This window comes from Macrobrachium nipponense, chromosome 5, assembly GCF_015104395.2.
Source record: "Macrobrachium nipponense isolate FS-2020 chromosome 5, ASM1510439v2, whole genome shotgun sequence".
Taxonomy (NCBI): domain Eukaryota; kingdom Metazoa; phylum Arthropoda; class Malacostraca; order Decapoda; family Palaemonidae; genus Macrobrachium; species Macrobrachium nipponense.
Window position 1 is genome coordinate 28,768,341 of NC_061107.1, and position 21,483 is coordinate 28,789,823.

General features: G+C 43.1%; 1 protein-coding gene across 1 annotated transcript in view; it reads right to left on the bottom strand.

Moving 5' to 3' along the window:
* Positions 1 to 375: 375 nt before the first annotated feature.
* Positions 376 to 21,483, bottom strand: part of LOC135215261 (golgin subfamily A member 6-like protein 22) — a 147,829-nt gene continuing 126,721 nt past the window's right edge. The window contains exon 10 of the mRNA XM_064249796.1: positions 376 to 6,066. Within this exon, the coding sequence (XP_064105866.1) occupies positions 5,332 to 6,066 (735 nt within the window). The 3' untranslated portion in view covers positions 376 to 5,331. The remainder of the gene's footprint in view (positions 6,067 to 21,483) is intronic.

Below are 21,483 nucleotides of genomic sequence, written 5' to 3' on the forward strand. Positions count from 1 at the left end.
GGTAATGAAAGCAGGGATCGACCTTCTACCTCTCGATAACCCTTACTTTACTAATAAACCAAGCCCTGTTGAATCTCCTGTTTGCCTCCTTAAGAAGCCAGTATATTTCCTCAGTTTACCTTTTTTAGAGAACTTTAACTTTTAATATACTCTAATTAATTTTCCTGGTGCTACAGCCATTAGCATGATTACTACATTCAGTATTAGTGGCAATAATGTAAAAATCCTTTAAAAAGCACAGCTTTTGCATTCAGGTAGTACTCCAACTCATGATTACATGGGTATAGTCAGTGTACATAATGTGTATTTGGCAGAGAGAGGACAGCTACATAAAGAAAATACACTATAAGGAAAAGTATAAAATGTATGAGGGAAAGAGGTAGAGTATATTAATATCACATAATAATATACAAAAGGTTTACACACATGAAAGGTGGAAAGCAGTCAAGGAAGTGTTCAATGGATGTGGACCTTCTTAAGATCTTGACCATCCCTACCACATAAGATTAACATGAAATGTCAGGAAACACGTGAAGAAAACTCAAGTAAACTGGAGTATAAAAAAAAATACACAGTACTACTCTGGAAATGGAAGCTTGTTCTACAGTGGAAAAATATGGAATGAATACATTTGTAGGAAAGCTTTAGCCAGCACAGTGCTGAAACTACTGTGTGAGCATTGGACACTCAGCAAGACCAGATCATTTCTTCTTCTCTTGGATAGGCTATTCCATGAATACTTTGTCAAACAAATGGGTAAAAATTACAGCTTTTCAATAAAAAAAATTACACTTTTCAATGCACACAAACAAAAAGCCTCAAATAACCTAATATAGTGGGAAGGGCAGTGACAATCAAGGAAAAAGATTGTTATTTTTACTTTTCCAGAATATCCTACATAAAACTGGGGTGTGCCTCATTTGCCACTCTACCTTATAATTAGACAATACAGTATAAGAATTATCTTGGCTTACAAATATGAAATAAAAAAAAAACTAAGGAAATATAGATCTTGAGCTGCCTTTCTTTTGGCTCAAACCCATTTAGATTAGCTTTTTACCTACTATTTACATCATTATTCACCAATGATTTTTTAAGCAAGCTCCAGAGGAAATTAGTATTTTTTAGAAGTTTGACCAACTGACTTGTACTATTAAGAAGTCACAGCACCCAGTAATCAGGCACCATTTCATTATTATCCTAAATTAAATGATTCTTCTAGAGTAATGGAAACAACAGAAATAATCTCAGAAGGTTCCACTTATCAATTTTATATTTATTTATATTGACTATACAATATACATAAAACTGCTGTATAAAGCAAACTAAATATGTATTTTAAAGCAAATACATACTGTACTCTTTACATCCCTCTTCAAAACATACAAAAGTAGATAAAGTTTCACAAAACACTTCAAACATATATACAATACCCAAGTGACAACAACTATAGAAACAATGACCAGTACAAAATGGCATTTATTTAAAGCAACTTGCATTTCTTCTAGTTACAAAACCTCATCTTCTACATAGGAGTATATTCAGCTCAAGTTGATTCAGTCACTGAAGCTTGGTAACTGCAGATGCGAAAGGGTTTTCACTTTTCCTTGGGCTACATAAGGGGATGGCTAGAAGTGGAATTATAATAAAAGACTGCATGTTTGCACCCAGAAAAAATGCAATTTTCTTGAAAAATTATTCTTCAATTCAACAAGAACACAAACCTTTTCACAAAGGAATCACCCCCTAAGTGGGAAATCTACCCCATGGAACTTTACAAGGATGTTGCCCCACCTTCCACCTGAAATTGCCAGTTCCCTGTTCATGCGCATAAGTAGGGAAAGAACAATTACCATAACCTCTTATACAGCTGAGCATTTACTAATATGAGAGGCTGTGCCAGAATTTGGCATTTCTGCAAGAACTTCACCCCAGCAATATATAGCAGATCCATGTCACGTAGCAATATCATTGCAATTAGCCCAATATCACATAAATACTCTAAACATTTCCATTTGTCATGGGAAGAGTCTGGGAAAACATCCACAGCCTGTAGCATTCAGACAGGTGATGGATTGTGTAACTCACCTGCATCTAACCTGACCATTAGATATCAGGCCAACTATCTGTGGTCCCTTAACTGCCAAGGATTCCCAAGTAAGAATACTTGGGAATCCTTAAGTGAGATGCATAGGTTGTAAAATGTGTTGAACAACACAAGGTCCTAAGGAGAAGCTATACTGGCCAGCAGTGACCTTCAGGTAGAATGAAGCAAAGGTGGTCTGTCTAATACAGACCTCTGCCATCAGTACCTGAGTAAAAGAGGAGTTCCAGCTTACAAGAAACAGTGTTATGTCACAGACTTCATGGACTATTGTGTGGGGTAGAAAGTAATCCCCCTTTACCAGACTGATATAGTATTCTTGAATTGAATCACGAAATTCACACAAGACACAAAAGTATTTAATCTAAATCATTGTTTACACAGTCAAGGTGGGATATAATGGAGAAATTCTTAAACCAAAGTCCAGGAACTAATAGGTTCTGAATTTCAGCACAAACTGAAGAACAAAAAAAATGAGATTGTACTCCAGCATGAAAGACCATGTAATCAATGGGCACCTTAGCAAAACTCTGGAGAACAAGAAACCCATATTCTTAAAGCTTGGCTTAGCAGGATGTGCAACTATATTTAAGTCTGCCCATCAATTCCTTGCTGTGAAGCACATGTAGTGATGGGAAATCTGGGGTAAGAAACCAAGGCTGCTTCAGCCCACAATGAAGCAAGCAAAGGTGGATATGCTCAGAGAGGTATGAGCTTCTCCATGGGCAACAGGTAATCCAAGATGATCTACCAGTGTCAAGCAGTAGGTTTTTGTTGTGACAGGAAATGTGCTTCAGTTTGTAGACCCGAAAGGCTGTGGGACAGACTCTTATTACTGCTCCATCCATCAGCATACCAAAGTACTTTATTCCCTCCTTGAGTTTGGGACCCAACTTCCCTCAGCATATCACAACTTCTAAATCATAATAAAATGAAAGGCGATATTCTTGATTCTGGAGCAACACTTCCTCTAAGGATTAACTGGCCACGTATAAAAACTGTCCAGCAATTTCTTTTGTATTTCACATATAATCAAATGCTATTAAATGTTCAAAAAATATGCAAGATTATCAGTGATTCCACATTAGGCTAAGAAGATTTAATAATGATGACAGGTGTATCTAATGTAAATAGGCCAACCACACACCAAAGTGAACACTTGAGTAAGCACCTAAGAAGTAGATGGTCAGTTGCCAGCCTTCCAATGCCTGCTCCACAAGGAAGAGGCCAATATAGATGCTCGGGGAATGGTCCTCAGAAACTTCCACATTTTTCTCCAAAATGGCCTCACTTCTCCTGACAGGACCTAAGCTAAGAACAATCCTAGAGGATAAGCCAGAAATTAGATCAAAGGACTAGGACTACCCAACGCTTTGCCCTTTGTCACTGCCATTCTGTCCAACAACATGACAGATATCTCCCAACTTGGAGTGGTAAGAGAAGCATGCTGGTTACCTCAGCATCCCTCTCCCTTTCTTAGGTTGAATGGGTTGGGAAGACTCCTGGCACTTTCCACAGAAAGAAGATTATTGAGGATCTGATTGTGGTTTGGATGGGGTCAGAAGCCTTGGCTGCAGTGACCTTAGAAGGCATCTTCTAAGACATTGCATGATTGAATAATGTCCTGAATTTCAGTTTGCCTCTTTTCCACAGTATGTGACAGATATGGGGTGGAAGCTTTTAAGAAAGGCTCAAATTCAATGAATTTTCTAACTCTGTGATCAGAGACTCAACCTCCTCCAGCACTCCACATCATCTCAGGTGAGACTGCTCAACTGATGATACCAAGTAGCAAGTAAATGTCCTACATTCTTCCCCAAGACCACTATGCTCATGAATGAGTTCACTGATTTAAAAAAATTGCCATCCAATTCCTTATGCTATGGTTTGAAAGTCAAACCCTTCTGCCCACCCACCGCAGGATACGCATTGAACTGAATAAGTCTCTTTACTGCAGCTGAGGAAAAAGATATGTCAGACTAGCTGGGTAACTGCTAAAAAGATGTGGGGTAATACATCAAGCCTAGCCTTCTTTCTGACTCTCCTACAGACTGGAGACTGGAATGAAAATGACATTGATAAGGTGGGAGAAGAAGTAAAACTTGAGAATTAAGCAATGGAAGACAAAGCCCATGTGTTCTTGCTTTTCTTCCTACAGCATAGCTTCCTCAGGCCCTCAAAAATAGCTGAGAAAGTCACCACAAAGGCTCAGAAAATTCAGTTGTGGCTCAGGAAGAACAAAAGAAATGGCTGTGGACAGGTCTTTAACAGCACTGAAGCTCCCAAAAGCGCCAGAACAACATTACCTATAGTAGTAGTGAAGGAAGCATTGGTCAAAGTAAAAGCTCCAAAAAATAAAACAAAGGCTCATCAGTTAACCAGAGGGAGAACCAGACAGAACAGCAACTCCCTGAACTCTGATGGGAACCTCAAGAACCTAATTCAACACCTGCTGGGATAAAAGCAAAACACTTGGGCATACAATCAATGAGTGTAATAGGGATGCTTACCAACCAACAGCCTTACCAAAGGTAAGCAGATGGTGATGAAGAACAGCTGTCCTTGATGACCCACCTAAACCAAGAACCACAGGGAGAAAGACAAGAGGAAGCAATCACAGCGGTTACTCAGAAAACTGGGGGTAAAGGGAAGTGTGTTAAACCTGACAATATTATCACCAACTTCTTGGACCCTGTCCAATTGCACTCCAACTTCCAATACAGATGGCAATCACTCAAAACACTTGCTGCAGGGGAAACCCCTACAATTATCCTGATCCTTGCAACCAAAAAAAATGTATGAGAATCAAAAATCATGGTTGACAAATGCCTACACCAAAAGCAACTGAAAAGTTCTTAAACCTAAACAGAAATACTGTAATGTAGCAAAGTCAAGCAGGCACTTGCAGACAGACCAACCATGTTTATAAAATATCACAATGGCAAAACTTCAGAATTACCAGAGTAAAAACCTGAGACCACAGAGCAGTCTACCAACTTGAAAAGGTAGCTAAAAATGAGGATACATCCAGGTGAATGGATAAGTCTCTCCTAATCATTAACTTTACATACTTATTACTAGTCTCAACATTTGAACCAGCTCCTGCCAGAGATACTCCTGCATAAAAGACAAAGGTTTGTCCTTTTTTTTTGAAGCAAACGACTTTTATCACAAACTTTTATAAAAACTTTTTATCACACAATTTCAAGTTACCATGTAAAGACACATTACTTAATATTTGAATCATCAAAATTCCGAGGATTTAATGGACTGATATCAACAGAAGCAAACATATTATGGTAAGTTGAAGTGATCGTGCTTAACTGCCTCTGAAGGGTTGAATTTTTTAGTTGAAGTTGATCTATCTGTTCTTCCAGTTTTCTTATGTTTTGTCTTAATGATTTTTCAATATTGTCTTTCTCAGAGCGCATCACAGAAAGTTGCGCCTGATAACGAGAAGCCAGTGCTTGTGCTTCTATTAGTTGCTTATGAGATGAACTCTCCTGTTCACTTAAACGAACCTGAATAGATCTTGCTTCTTCAGTACTATGCGCCATCTGCCTGTCAATCTGTGAGGATAAACGACCACACTCGCGAATTCTCTCCTCTAACTGAGCTGAGGTATGTTCTAATAATGCATCTTTTGTTAACAATTGTTCTCTCAACAATGTCACTTCCCTAGAAGTTTCATCCTCCTTATGTTTAAGAGATGCAATGACTTTTTGTAAATTTTCAATTTCTTCTTCTTTTGAAAGAACTTTTTCATGTTCTGCTGTTAATTTGGCCTCTTTCCTGTGTAACTTTTCACTCAAATTCATAATTTGTTCCTGTAAAGAATTCTTTTCCAATTGTGCTCTCTGAAAAGTTTCTTGAGATTCCGTCAACTTTAGTTCTGTGTTATGCAATATCTGAGGCAAGTCTTGCAGCATAAGCAGTCGATCTGAAGTTTGAGCAGCAGTTATCTGGAAAGAGAACTTATCTTAAAAGGTTGAAAATAAATTTTGATATATCAAAAATTACATTTTTATAATACAATAAAGTTTTAATTATAGTGCTTACCAAGTAATTATATAGCTAAGAGTTTCCCACACCTGGCAGTTAAATTCCAAAATTTGCAGGTCGCGCTAATTTTCTGTACTGTTTTGGTTAGGCAACCACGACCCGCCCACTTTTTGGGAAAGAGAGGAACCAATTGGCAAAGAGCTCCGTTTGTTTTATGCCCTTAATGAGAAAAAACCATGCTAGGGGAACAGAGGGCTCCAATTACTGGATAAGTATAATTAAAATTTTATTTCATTATAAAAATGTCATTTTTAATTATGGGAGTTACCCAGCAATTACATAGCTGATTCCCACATTGAGAGATGGTGGGATGCATGGATGTTTCTACCTCAAAATATTAACACTGTAACTAGAAATCACTCATCTAATCATGTAGAGGCATGGGGGTATAGCCAGCAGGCGCCTATTACATTAGTGGGGAAAAAAACTTATTACAGGCAGTCCCCAGGTTACGACGGGGGTTCCATTCTTGAGACGCGTCGTAAGCCGAAAATCGTCGTAAGCTGGAACATCGTCAAAAATCCTAAGAAAACCTTACTTTAAGTGCTTTGGGTGCATGAAAAACTATGTAAACTGCATTCTTATTGCATTTTTCATCAAAAAAACCTTCAAATATTAATTATTTTGCATTTGTGGTGTCATATTTCATTTGCCAGTTCAGTGTTGTAGGCGCCGTAATCCTGGAACATGTGTCGTGACCCTGGAAATAATTTCTGATGAATATAATTGAAATGCGTCTTAACCTCGGAACGTCCTAAGCCGAACCCGTCGTAACCCCGGGGACTGCCTGTACTTATATATCTAAAACATGTCTAAATAAAAAACCACCAGCACCCTACTAAAGGACTGGAGAGTGTTCAAGTACTTCATACTTCCAGGGTTAAACACCTTATATCAAGGAGAAAAAAGGATTTAGGAAGGGTTACTTCCTACACTTCCTTTCTCAACACCACACCAGCCGCAAGAAAAGGACCCAAGGTACTGCAATCATTATACAGTGGACCTCCCATATTCTCGTTCAAAAGATTCACGGACTCATGCCTTTGCAGATTTCTCTCTGGAACATTTCTGCCCATTATTCGCGGGAAATTCACCTATTCGCAGTATTTTTCTATGAGAAATATCCACAAATTCCTGTTTTTTTTATCAGTTTCATCATAAAATGCAATTTTTGTGATAAAATTATTTTAAAAAACCAGGTATAAATATTTTTAGTTGGTTTTTCTTGAGTTATAGTTTTAACTAACAAAATAGGCTGTTTTAAGCATTTATATGAGGGTTCCAACTATTTGCGGGTTCTAACTATTTGCGCAGGGGTCTGGTATGCATCCCCCACAAATACAGGGGGACCTCTGTACACTGTTTCAACATCCCGAAGATAATGAGACACAAACACAGATTTATATTTCAAAATTGTAGTTTAAATTGCTGGTAAGGATAGGTTTCTTGTAAAAGCTAGAAAAGTAGCTACTGTTCTAATCTCATGAGCTTTCACTTCATATAAGGGGAACATGTCTTCTTGAACTGACGAGTGAGCCTTGCGGATCACATTTCTTAGGAAGAATGCCAGTGCATTCTTGGACAAAGGTCTAGTGTAATGATAGCTAGGAGAAAGTCAGTTAGGAATAGTGTAAATATAAAAGAGAGAGAGAGAGAGAGAGAGAGAGAGAGAGAGAGAGAGAGAGAGAGAGAGAGAGAGAGAGAGAGAGAGAGAGAGAGAGAGAGAGAAAAATTAGCAAATTTTCACACACTTATAGAGAGAGAATAAAAAAATTCAGTTTCATCACAACTTCTGTTGTTATTCTGTTTAATTAGATTTCAATAACGCTTTCTGCGTTGTCGGCACTCGAATTCAACTGTTGGGTTTCAAAATCAATCTTGACTGATGCTGAGTTTTTATCTGGTTTCGTTGTTTGGTAAGGATTCGCTGCTGCGTTCTTCCACTGTTATGACTTCGCTACGCACTTGTTCGCTGATGTTTGCTGGTTCAGTACATTGTTGCTGCGCTGTTTAACACTTTCGTTCGCTGAATTCATGCATGTTGGTTCTATCTGGGGAAAAAATGTAGGTGCAGCCACTTTGCAATGGGAGCCATCATTCTGGTGAAAACATGAGGTACTGTCGAAAGATCAAAGCAAAGAGTACCAAAATTGATACACCTTTCCCTCGAACACAAAACTGAGGTACTTCTTTGAGTTGGGATGAATAGGAACTTGGAAATACACGTCCTGCTGGTTAAGGACGTCATCCAATCTCCTTGCCAAATGGACGACAGGACTGATTGGTTTGTTTCCACCTTGAATTTTGTCTTCAAGATGAAGACATTGAGAGCACTGACATCCAAGACGGGCCTCCAGCCTCAATGACGTGGGAACCATGAACAGATGGTTGTAAAAACCTCTAGAATGAAGGTCCTGCACTGGCTCTATTGTGAGTAAGTTGTCAAGATGACTATGGGAGGCATCTTCAGAAAGGGGATGATGTAACCTCTTCAGCACCTTCATTATCTAGGCCTCTACTCCCTTTTTCTGCCAAACTTCCCAAAATGAAAGAAGTCTGGCTCCGACTCGAGCACAGAGGACAGTCTCCTCACTTGCGAGAGGAGCCTTTAGCAGAGGTCTTCTTAACTGCTTTTGAGGTGAAACGAGTGCTTCCTCTGAAACGGCAGAAGGGTCTCAGTCTGGACCAAAAGGGGTGTGGCCTCAAAGGAAGAGACTGCTTTGAACTTTAGGTCTCTTGGTGGACTGAACAAGATGATCCTGGGTGCTTTTCTTCTGCAACTCAGAAGCTGTGTCAAAGACTGTAGACTGAGGAAACAGGTGTCTTTTATCCAGTGGAGAATACAGCAGCGCCGATCTTTGAGTAGCCTTAACTCCCTTAGAGGTGTACAAGCACCAGAGCTCCCTCTTCTTCAGAGTGCCAAGCATATAAAGGGAAGTTATTTTGGGGGAGCAGTCTGTAATTCCCCTGTCAATACAAGACAAAACTCCTAACCAGTCCAACAAAAGAGTCTCTGGTAAGACCAAGCAAGATCTAATTTTGCAGGCTAAAGCACCTACTGCCCAATCAAACACTTCGAAGATATTCTGGAGTAGATGCACAAGTTCCGAAGTTGGAAACAAAATCTTGGTCGACGAGAAAGCAGAATCTACTAATCCTGAGAAGCCTCCTTGGGAAGAGGCACAGATTCCCAAGGATGGCACCTCTTTAGTGGCATATTAGTGATACCTCCATCTTGAAATCCTAGAGAGAGGAAAGCTAAGAGAGGTCCTGCCTTGATTCCTCTTTTCTGCTGGCCATGCTTCTATATCCTTAAATGCTTTCTTTGAAGAAGAAAGCACCATCTTTGGTATGTTGGAGGAAGTGGACGAAGGCATATCCATCACTAACATTGACGTGGGCGACAAGGGAGTTGCAGGCAAAAAGAAGGTCGGATAAGAAGCCAACAGGAACTTCATTAAGGTGACATACGATGAAGAGGCAGCTTGATCCTCTAGCTCTTCCTTTTCCAATGAAACAGGAGAAAGATCCGCAGGAGCTTGAGTTGTGTCTGCAACCAGAGGAGCTTGGGGAGTCAAAGCTACAACGGGTGCTTGAAGAAGTTCCACACCTAAGGATGCTTTAAGTGTCCCAGCCATTGCTTGCACCTGAGATGAAGCGGGCGCATGCAACGTTGTGGCTGTTTGAGGCATCAAGGGAGCAATAATAAGTACATAAGGCCAAAATGTTGTCCAGTTTCACCTGAATAGGGCCCACTTCGGCTGAAAAAGTGGGAGCTACCGGAGGAGAAAGAGGAGCCATTGGGCACTCAGGCACCTTGCTGTGACTCCATACCAGTGGGTATTACCTGGCGCTTGTTGATAGAGGAGGGTTCTGGTGCCAATGGGAGTTTGACTGCTTCTGACATCTTGGGCGCCTCGGGAGTAGCTGGTGCTGGGGAAGCATCCCCTTATGAGAGGCAATCAGAAGAAAATTGCTCCTGACTGTCCCAATTGCTGCAAGACGGGTGCGGAGCTATAGACTTCTACAAGAACAACAGGTGGCGCTGCTACATCCGTAGGCCCTCTTAAGAGGCAGAGACTTACTGCTTGAGCATCACTGATGATGACAAGGAGAGGAATCTTCAGAACTAGATAACTTATTCACTTCTAATGAGAGACCTCTCCAGTGGTTCTCTGTTACAACCTCGAAGACTACAACAGGTTGAACTGAGGGGGCAACTACTCGTAGGCAGATCCCACCAACCTCCCTTAGGCTACCAGTTTGACTCCTCCCATATACTGGGGAGTATGCCAGTGACCTTTGCCCAGGAGAATCGATGGGATGAACAGCCACCTCCTCTACTAACACTGAACTGTCACATTTTGCCTTGTCCATCAGGACTTTCACTGATGAACCAACCTACACCATCGTCTGAACAAACAGAGAAAGACATTTTTCAAGCTTTTCTTCTAGACTGGTGATGGGGTTGGGATCAGAAGTGTGGGAACCTGAAACTATAGAAGGTGTACAGTAAGAGAACTGGGAACTGGGGATAGAGAAATAACAGGAACATTCAAATCCGATGATCCATGACTAGCTGATTTCGAACTAGCTGTAGTTAAACCCTTCCTCTTCCTATCTCTATCCAATTTTCCAATGAGATTCTAAGTTCCTCCATGTTCTCTCATCCCAATCAACATACTCATTACACCTTACACCCACAGAGAATACTTACCCATGACATGATGAGCACAAGGTATGTGTATCATAAGACTCTTTAGTCAATCTAGTCTTACAACCATTTGGAAAATACCTAATGTTAGCAACACTAGAGTCCGACATGTTGATAAAAAAAAGAAAATTCTGTAATTAAGTCCAAATAAACTATTTAGTTCTTTAGTAACAAGAACCTAAAACTAAATAGATTCCACCTAATTGGCTAATGCAAGATAAATAATATTTCACCATAAGTTGATAAACAAAAGAAAAAGTCAATATTCCAGAATTAACTGCAGTTGACAACCAGTCTGTAGTCATCAAACAGCAGAAACAAACTGAGCTCTTTGCCAATTGGTTCCTCTCTTTCCCCAAAAGTGGGCGGGGTTGTGGTTACCTAACCAAACCAAGACAGAAAATTAGTGCGACCAGCGAATTTTGGAATTTAACTGCCGGGTGAGTGAAAATCTTGGCTATACTATAATCACTGGTAGGTCCCATAATTAAAACCACACTTTTTAAGATACACTAGTATATGCACCAAAAACCTGATACAATCCACAACAAATTACAATGATATTTCTTTGCCCTTAAAACATAACCTTTACTTATTCCATACACACATGAAATCACAAGCAAAGGAGACTTCTACTACAGAAAGACTTAATTACAGTAAAATCATCTTGGAACCTAGCAAATGGTAGTATGTACAGTATACTAATACAAACTGCCTCATTGAATGATAATCTTTATGAACTATACAAATGTCAATCTTTACAAAAATGACAATTTGTCGAAAATTGCATTTTTCCTAACTATACAAACCTGAGGTCCTTTACATATAGTCCCTCCTCATGCCACCCCTCACTGCGTATTTTGCATGGGCCAAAAGCAAAAGTGATTTGTTTGCCGCGTGACTGTCGGACAAGCAGTTAACTACCGTTCTCCCCTTGTTCGAAGCTTACAACCGTTCTAGCTGCCGCTAGCTACTTCCTATTGTTAAAGGACCTCAGGTTTGTATAGTTAGGAAAAATGCAATTTTCGACAAATTGTCATTTGTTCCGATGCGTAATACAAACCATCGGTCCTTTAACAATAGGAAGACTCACTTCTTGGTGGGAGGAATCTGAGTCTTTTGATGAACAGACTGGTGTTCGTCCATCCCTGGAATGCCTCCCTGGTCGTAAGAGCGAGGGAGGGATCCAAGCCCCTGTCCGATTGATCGGGGTGTGCACCGCAGGATCAATGGTCAGGCCTCTGGGCCAAGTACTAAGAGAGAGGCAAGCGTATCTCTTCGTACCAGCAAGCAAGAACTTGTTCCTGTTTGCAAGAGACAATCATAAAATTATGGGTTTGTCTCAAGCTGGCATCCACTTCCTCCCCCTTGTTGGAGGAAGTGGTGGATATACGCTCCTATCCCTAGTGAAAGGGATAGGATGGGGCTCTGTTGAGTAGCTCACCTGCATCTTGTCCTTATCCAGCAGGGTGACGACCGTGTCCCTCTACCCACAGGTAGAGGGGAAGAGAAAGATGGGAAGAGAAGCCAGTCACACTCTCATTCACTCATCCTTTCTTACGGTCACACCAGGACTCGATGCTGTTCAGCCTGCGAGGGTCTGGGTTCGCTACACAACGTGTTGAGCAGCCACCACGGGTCCCAAGGAAAAAGATCCAAGGACCTGTGGGCAATATCCCGAAGGTAGAAGGAGGTGCATGTGGTCTGGTTGGACCAGACCCCTGCCTTCAGTACCTGCGCCACGGAGAAGTTCTTGCAGACAAAGCAGCATCTCCTTCGCATCGAAGGCGGTGAAGTCCATTAGGGAAGGGATTGTGAACGACTCGAACCGATCGTCAGGGACCGAAGGGTTCTGAGTCTTCGCTACGAAGTTCGGTACGAAATCGAGCGTCACGGATCCCCATCCCCTGGATGCTTGACTTCGCAGGAGAAGTCATGCAGTTTCCTCAGAGGAAAAGAAGGGAATAGTCGCATGACCTATCCCTCTTCTCGACTTCGGTGATGTCCAGTACCCATACTGGTCTGTCCGTCTGCAACGAAGAGTCTCGCATCCTCCTATCCCCATGCAGCGAAGTTCTCGGTAGTGGATAGGACACCGACACTCCATGGTGGGTGTCGATGGTATGGGTACTGTGACAAGCTATTAACCCTTAAACACCAACTGGACGTATTTTACGTCGACATTTTTTGTCTCTCGGGTGCCGACTGGACGTATTTTACGTCGACATACAAACATTTTTTAAAAAATTCGCGGAAAAATACTTTTAGGCCTACCAGCCGAAAACTCTTGAATCCCGCGCCTTGGGGGATGCTGGGAGTTCACGGATCAAAGTGTTGTTTTGTTTACAATCGTTACGCAGGCGCGCAAGTGCGAATTTCTTTCTTGCCGCACTAAAAACTATCTGTGACACATCTCGGAAATTATTTCGTCACTTTGACATAATTTTTTTACCATTTTAAATTAACCGTTATATGTAGTATTATATAAGAAAATGTGCGCATTTTTATGTAGAATACAGCAAAAAAATACTCATTATTGTAGCTTTTATCAATTTTGAAATATTTTCATATAAAAAATGATGTGACAAATTTTCAACCTTCGGTCAACTTTGACTCTACCGAAATGGTCGAAAAACGCAATTGTAAGCTAAAACGCTTATATTCTAGTAATATTCAAGCATTTATCTTCATTTTGCAACAAATTGGAAGTCTCTAGCACAATATTTCGATTTATGGTGAATTTATGAAAAAAATAACATTTTCTTCACGTCCGCGTGGTAACTCTTCCGAAAAAATCATACATGCGATTGTGGTAATGTTTGCACCATTTTAAATTAGCCGTTACATAAAGTTTTATATACGAAAATGTGCGCAATTTCATGTATAATACAACAAAAAATAGTTGAAGGTTGTAGCTTTTCTCATTTTTGAAATATTTGCATATAAATCACAATAAATAGAAAAAAAACCACGTTCGGTCAAATTTGACTCTACCGAAATGGTCGAAAAACGCAATTGTAAGATAAAACTCTTACAGTCTAGTAATATTCAGTCATTTATCTTCATCATGAAACAAATTTGAAGTCTCAAGCACAATATTTAAATTTATAGTGAATTTTAAAAAAAAACTTTCCTTCCCTCCGCGCGCGGATTCTCCGCCACAAATCTCCGAAATGCGTAAGTCCCATTCTCGGAATATTTGCTCCATTTCATATTAGGCATTTCATACAGTTTTATATATGAAAATGTGCGCAATTTCATGTAGAATAAAACAAAAAATATTTGAAAGTTGTAGATTTTCTTATTTCCGAAATAATTGCATATAAAAAAATATATATAAAAAAAATTCGACATTCGGTCAACTTTAACTCGTCAGATATGGTCGAAAACTGCATTTGTAAGCTAATATTCTTACAGTATAGTAATATTCAATCATTTGTCTTCATTTTGAAAGAAATTGGAAGTCTCTACGACAATATTTAGATTTATGGTGAATTTTTGAAAAAATTATTTGTTTACGTCCGCGCGTTACGAATTCATGCATTATTTTGTGATAATATTTTCTCTGTGTTACTTTTATCGTTTTACAATGTGTTATATACCAAAATGATTGCAATTTAGTGTACATTACAACGAAAAAAAACGTAACTTGTTACCTTTAACCGTTTTGCGCACAGCGCGATTTAAATACAATTATATATGAAATTTCGTTTTTGCGCTATCATATATCGCATTATTTATATATGATAATGATAATTATTTTCATTTCTGATGATTGCATACTAAACTTCAGGCAATGATAAAAAAAGGAGCCAAAAATGAACTCTTAATCTTGAAAACTAAGCGCGCTGTGATTTTTTGAAAAAAATATTTTTTCCGCTTCCGCGCTCACTCTGAAACGTCTCCGGCACACGGGAGACATTTTTTTTTTTACCGCTTCGGCGTTCAAGGGTTAAGACGAAGTAATGATTGCTCTGTAACAACCGAACTAAGTCAACAGCGTAGTTCGTAACTGACTCGGGCGCTCTGACAGCTGCCGACTGACTGCGTTCGGTAGGAGGCAAGTTGTCCAAGCATCCGAGTAAGTCACGTGACTTTTGCCCTTAAAAGGGTTATGCCGAGAGACCAAACAAATAATGTATTTGTTTGTCACCTATGCCGGACGGTGAGGTGATTATTCTCTTAAGGCATGTGCCCAACAGGCGAAAGTCAATTGCCTTCTAGAGACCGAGGTCCCTGAAGGCAAGACATTCTCATAGTTGTTGAATCTCAGCTAAGGAGAAACAACACTATGTGCCGTTGAAGGTAGACATTGAATGCAACCTACGTCTTTACAGACGAATCGAGAGAAGGATTCTCAAGATTCATAACCTGTGCTTACAAATGACTGAAAACGCTAACCTCTATTTCATTGCTGTCCGGTGAGAAGTCGTAGTTGCAATGAAAGCGGGGAGTTCTTCAGTAATGAAACACAGGGGAGAGCCGCCTGAAGAACTGCTTCTCATGGGCTGAACGTTTGGAAGTAGAGCTGGCAGGTGTGGGAGTAGGCGATGTCTTTCAATACATCTGCTAATCCGGGGTGAACAATGAATAATTGCACGCCTACGAATAAGAGATATTTTGAGGACAAACTCAGATTCCGCAAAAATCATTCGATGCAGCAAGAGACTATTACAGAATTCTGTTACCGTGCGGTAAACAGAAAGATGAAAGTCGAAGAGATATCTCTGTTGTAAATTCTCGCAATACTGAAGGCGATGAATTCGAGCGTCACAGCAGTAGATGGTCATTCATGTATGTGAGAATCCCCGTTAATCAGAGACTTAAGTCCGTGATTGTTGGGCAGAGATACGGTTGGTATTCAATCAAAGCAGGGGAGAAAGACATAACCAACCGTGCATCTCGAGGCGGCAACTGGTACTGAAATGCCTCGGGCAATTCAATACGCAGTAGCTGTCGCTGACTCGTCATCATGAGTTGCCAAGTAATCCTTTCCACGAAGGAATGCGTTCGGCTAGAACCACCGAGCATAAAAAGATATGCTCGAGCAATTATATTTAGGCGAAACGAATTTCGGTAAATACAAAAGCTGAAATGGTGTTGTCGTGACAAAACCATAAGTATATAAAATTGAAACTGGAAACTCCTGGGAGGTTGCAGGCAACCCCGAGTTGCAGTTCAATTAGAATACTCCTCGTCTAAGTCGCAATCCGTAGAGTAACTAGGATATGCGCCTACCCCTCGGACAATTCAACTGCTTAGCAGAATCATGTCGCGAGGTTAATATACGTAGTATATTTGTAGGATTCTGAACAACGATCTCCATCCTAAATTCTTTCCTTCAAGAAAACAAAATAAGGATTGGAGATCAACCACCTTCGATCTCTATCAAAGAGAGTGAAGGAGAAGTCTTCCTCGAAGGAAAGCTTCAATGGTGAACAGAATAACTAAGACGATAGTTCAAGCCAAACTGGATGTTCCCGTCCGTTCTTCTCTATTCCAGGTTGGTCGCCTACTGTGAGATAGTCTTCTTTCAGCAGCAGTCTTCTTCCCAATGCTAGAAATTCCAGGAATTCGAGCATAGGCGAGGTTCCCGATTATCGTGTAACAATTATCGGGGATTCTCGTCTCGCTCACTTTGGACCGTGGTCTCGCCTAAGTGTTTGGAGATCGTAAAAAACTCGAGCACTCTGAATGCGCTAGAAATTCCGTAGAATTCTAAGCACTCTGCGAAACCCCCACCGAATTCGTGAAACGATATCGGCTGGTGGTCCTCTCGATTCCCGTAGAAATCGAGAATGGGGCAGGATCCCTCCTCAACGACCGGGACTTACGTCAGGTAGGACCCGAAGGTCCCCCGGTAGCGCAGTCCCCAACGTGGGATCCTACAGAGAAATCTCTGTAGGATCCCTCCCATTTCCTTCGTAGCCGTAAGGAAAGAGGGAATGGGGGAGGAATTGGATACGTACTCGCTCGCCTTCCCAGTGGAACTAGCAGTTGGAGAAGAGTAGGAACAGCCATCGCCTTGCGGCGATGGCCTCTCAGAGTCTGGGAAAACGTATCGTCAGGAGAAAACGTTTTCCCGAGGAGGGTAACGAACTCTCACTGTAGGTAAGGGTCTGCCGCCACTGTGAACGTCGTCTGGGTGGGGCTGATCGACACCTGACAGGAGAGAGCCAATACCGTCCTCCGACTCATTCCAGTCCTCGTCGAGGTCGAAACCTCTCAGGAGGACCGAAGGAGTATTTAAATATGGTGTCCGAGAACACGTAGAAACGCGCTGTCGCAGTAGAGGAGGTGGAAGTAGCTTGATCGACCGGCCAGAACTGAGAGAGCCTTCTTGTCCGGAGACGAGAGACTCTGGTTCAAGACAGAATCGGCAAGCTACGATCGCGGCAGACCCACCGTCGGTTTGGGTTCCCTCTCGGGCCCCAAAACGACTCGAGCAGAGACGTGGCTCTGCTGGTGGGAGCGGCAATCCTTCCCCGAGGTCGTTGCGCTGATGAATCAGCGCCATAACCTCGACAAAGTTCCTATGGATCTCGGAAGTCATAGCATCTTGCAGAGTAGGACCGTCAAGCCCCTCGAACAAGAGCATTCCGAGAACCTCCCCCTTAAGGAGGAGGAACTGCGATAGACCCCTCTCGGATTCCTCCTGCCACTTGCGCGTACGTCCTGGTCGGTTCCGAAGATCGTACCTGGTACTTCCCCTACGGCGGTCGTGACAAGGGATCGGTTGCGGGGATTGAGCCCCCTCACGATCACCCCGCTGTGCCTCGCTCTTCCTGGTGCAAACCGAGGAAATTGCAGGCACGGGAGAGGAAGACATGACGCTCCTCTTTCGCTCGCTGGCAGAACCAGCAGGCTTGGAGGGCTGCAGGCGATCGCCACTTTGCAGGCCTAGTCGAGCCGTTTCCCAGGGAAACGGCTGGACCGAGAACAGCGGCCCCGATCTCGTGTGCAGAGGAGCTGCTGCTGGTCCCCCTATCCGCCCGGTCCCTGCGGGAGCGGCGGTCAGGAGACCTGCAGAGACCACTGTCGCGGTGAGACCGATGCGTGTCCTCGCGGCGCGTCATACCGCTGGTACCAGCCGAGGCTGGCACCAACGAGGGAAGCTCTTCCCAGCCAGCTCGTGGCTGGTCAGACAGTCACGTCTACCAGGGTTACCAGCTGGTCGCTGCGAGAGCGGCCGCTGGTCTGGCGAGAGTCACATGAGCGGCTCTCACCAGCTTCTGCTCCGTGCCACGTACTTGGCGCCGAGCGAACTTTGGCGCCAAAATTTGGCTATACGCTCTCCCGTGGGAGATCGTATACTCGGAAGTTCTTGTGAACGAGAGACCGAGCCGGAACCTGGCGTAGCGGCAGCGCCGCAAACACCAGGCGAGGAAGTACCGGTGGTAGTCGGTACGCCTCTGGTCCCCGTCTTCTTCTTCCTTGTGGAAGGGGAAATGGGCCCTGTTCCCGAAAGAGCAGGAGGACCGGCAGAAGAACCCCCCCATCCCACGGGAGTGGAACGAGCCCTTAGAAGTTCCCGAAGGAGCCTTCTTAGGGGGGAAACCCGGGTTACCAGCTAGTCGCTGCAAGAGCGGCCGCTGGCCTGGCGAGAGTCACCTGAGCGGCTCTCACCAGCCTTCTGCTCCGTGCCGCGTCTTGGTGCCGAGTGAACTCTGGCGCCGAAACTTGGCTGCACGGTCTCCCGAGGGAGAACGTACACTCGGGATCTCTCGCGAACGAGAGACCGAGCCGGAACCTGGCGTAGCGGCATCGCCGCTAGCACGAGGCGAGGAAGTACCAGTGCTAACCGGTACTCCTCTGGTCCCCGTCTATCTCTTCCTTACGGAAGGGGAGACGGGCCCCGCTCCCAAAGGAGCAGGAAGACCAGCAGAAGGACCCCCTGTCCCACCAGGGTGGGACGGGCCCTTAGAAGTTCCCGAAGGAGACTTCTTAGGGGGGCAGGCAGCCTTCTTCTTCTTCGGCTTATGGGCCTTAGAAGTCGAAGGGGAAGAGACAGCAGCAGACGATGAAGACGAAGATGACACCTTCCTCTTCTTCCTCTTCCTCGTCAGCTCACGCAGGACAGTCGTCAGGTCCTCCATCGAAGGCCGGTAGCCGGGGCTATTGCCGAAGCAACCTGCACCTGTCCGGAAGGACCTGGGACTGGGGAACCCGACACACCGTGGGCAGGACCAGCATGGACAGGCTCAGGAACCAGGAGCGGCAGGAACAGCAACCAGCTCAGGAGGGGCGGCAGGAACAGCGGCAGCGGTTAGATTAGAACCCGGGAAGGGCAGCCAAGCCAGCAGCGGAACCACATCAGCGGCAGGTACGGCAGGCCCAGCCATCGCCTCGTAGAATCATCGGCAGCCAGCGGGAACCTGGGTACTGGCGGCCGGTCCGGGGGCGAGCTGCTGGAACAGCGGAAGTCTGGGGCAGGCGACACGAAGAAAACAGGCGGCGGCGGCAACCCCCCCTCGGTACGGCAGCGGCCCTGGTAGCGGCAGACGGCGTCACCGACACAGCATGGGGAGTGTAGACCAGGCAGGGGGGAGCAGCATAAGCGGCCGTGGAAGGTAGTAGTGGAGACCGCCCCAGACCTCGCTAGACGCTGCAGCAGCCCGTGGATGCTAGGCACGCCCTGCCGCCGCGGTGGTCCATACCTGTCCAAGGTATTCTCCCACGGATGTAGCACCTGCGGTAGCACAGATAGATTAGTAAGAGGGGTTCCCTCACGCACGGGGGGAAGACATGCCCCACCCCGAACGCAAGGAAAGACCCAAATACAAAATACAACGAGGAAGCTGAGCGGGGGCGGGAAAGAAGACGAAGAATCGGATACCAAGGGAGTCGTGGGAGAGCTTCCGACGACTTCCTCGGCAGACCATCGCTTCCCCTACCCCGCACAGCAGTGAAAAGTAATATGAAAATGAAACAGAATACTGCCTTGCGATTTCACTTCATAGAACTTTAAAGGGGAAAAGATCATTCCCGGGTAAGAGCGGAAACTTGATCCATAATAATATGATGCTATCATAAAATATATATGAAAATGAAACAGAATACTGCACTTACGATTTCACTTTCACAGAAAATAATCGTAAGGATCAATTCCCGGGTAAGAGCGAAAATTGATCCAAATTAAAATTTATGCAAATAAATAAATGAAAATGAAAAGAATACTGCAATTGCGAATCCACTTTCATTGCATTCTATCATACAAAATAAAAGGCTCGTGCCGAGCGCAATCACGCTCTCGGCAACGAACGCACAGGGCAAAAATATAATGAAAAGAGTACTTACATTTTCAATTACACACTTTCGCCCAAAATACATGACTCGGCGCGAGCGCGCCCAGCTCCCTCGGCACCGAGAAACATAATTCAATGGGTTTTCAATTTCATGAAAAGAGAGGAAATCGCCGCATCTACGGCGATAGCTCCATGTTGGTTCATAATTAAGTAATGAAAATGAAAACAGTGTACTTACAGTTTCATTTTCAAGCCAAACAACCATTAGTAAGAAAACACAATATAAACAAAGCATACGACGATGAAGCGGGCAGAGAGCGATGACGAACACGTCCTTCACACCTGCGGCCGAAAGCAAAAGAGATTTGTTTACCTCCCGCGCGACTGTCAGACAAGCAGTTAACTACCGTTCTCCCCTTGTTCGAAGCTTACGACCGTTCTAGCTGCCGCTAGCTACTTCCTATTGTTAAAGGACCGATGGTTTGCATTACGTATCGGAACAAATAAAAAATAAAAGTTGTGCAAGTGAAAACTTTAAGATAGTGGCACTTTTATTTAATGGACAATTGGAGGTCTGCCACTCCTAGTGAGTAAAAAAATAAAAATCTGACGCATAACAAAGATACAGTATACCTGGAGTCATACAGCACTCTGTGGCAAACTTGCATAGCTTAACATGAAGAGTAATTCCATACCAAGTAATTAATAGTCTATCTTGACCATAATCATCTTTCATTTTAAAATACCAATATGTACACTCATCATTCAATTTCAGATTCATCTGCAAAGTGAACTGATGCTAAACATGTACACAAAAGGTACAGTTTAACCAAACAAAAACATAGCCGATTGCCATAGTTCTACTTACTTATACAATTGACCCCTGCCTATTCACGGTTCTGGATTCGTGGCTTAACCTATTCACAGATTTTTCTGTGGAACGTACTACGTATATCCAAACTGAATTTGCAGAGACTTCGCCTATTCACAGAATTTTTCACATAAAAATATTCAGTAATTAACTGTATTTTTATATCATTTTCATGGCTAAATATATTTTTCATGAGAAAACTATCAAAAGCAGAGGCCACCAACTATAATGAAACAGGCTAGTTAAGGAGAAACTGACCACATGAAGGAGAGATGTACAAAATGCACCAAACAACATTACAGACTATGGGTAATGAGCTGAGCTCCTGTGATTTTAATATTGAACAGGTAACGTTCTCAGCAACCTACTATTTGAGAAGGCAAGGATGAGGGTGGCAGAGCAGTTAATTGAAAGACTAGGAACAAGAGAAGGAGAAAAGGATATCTATAAGATTTCAAACTTGAGGAAAAGGCAGAGACAGGATGTG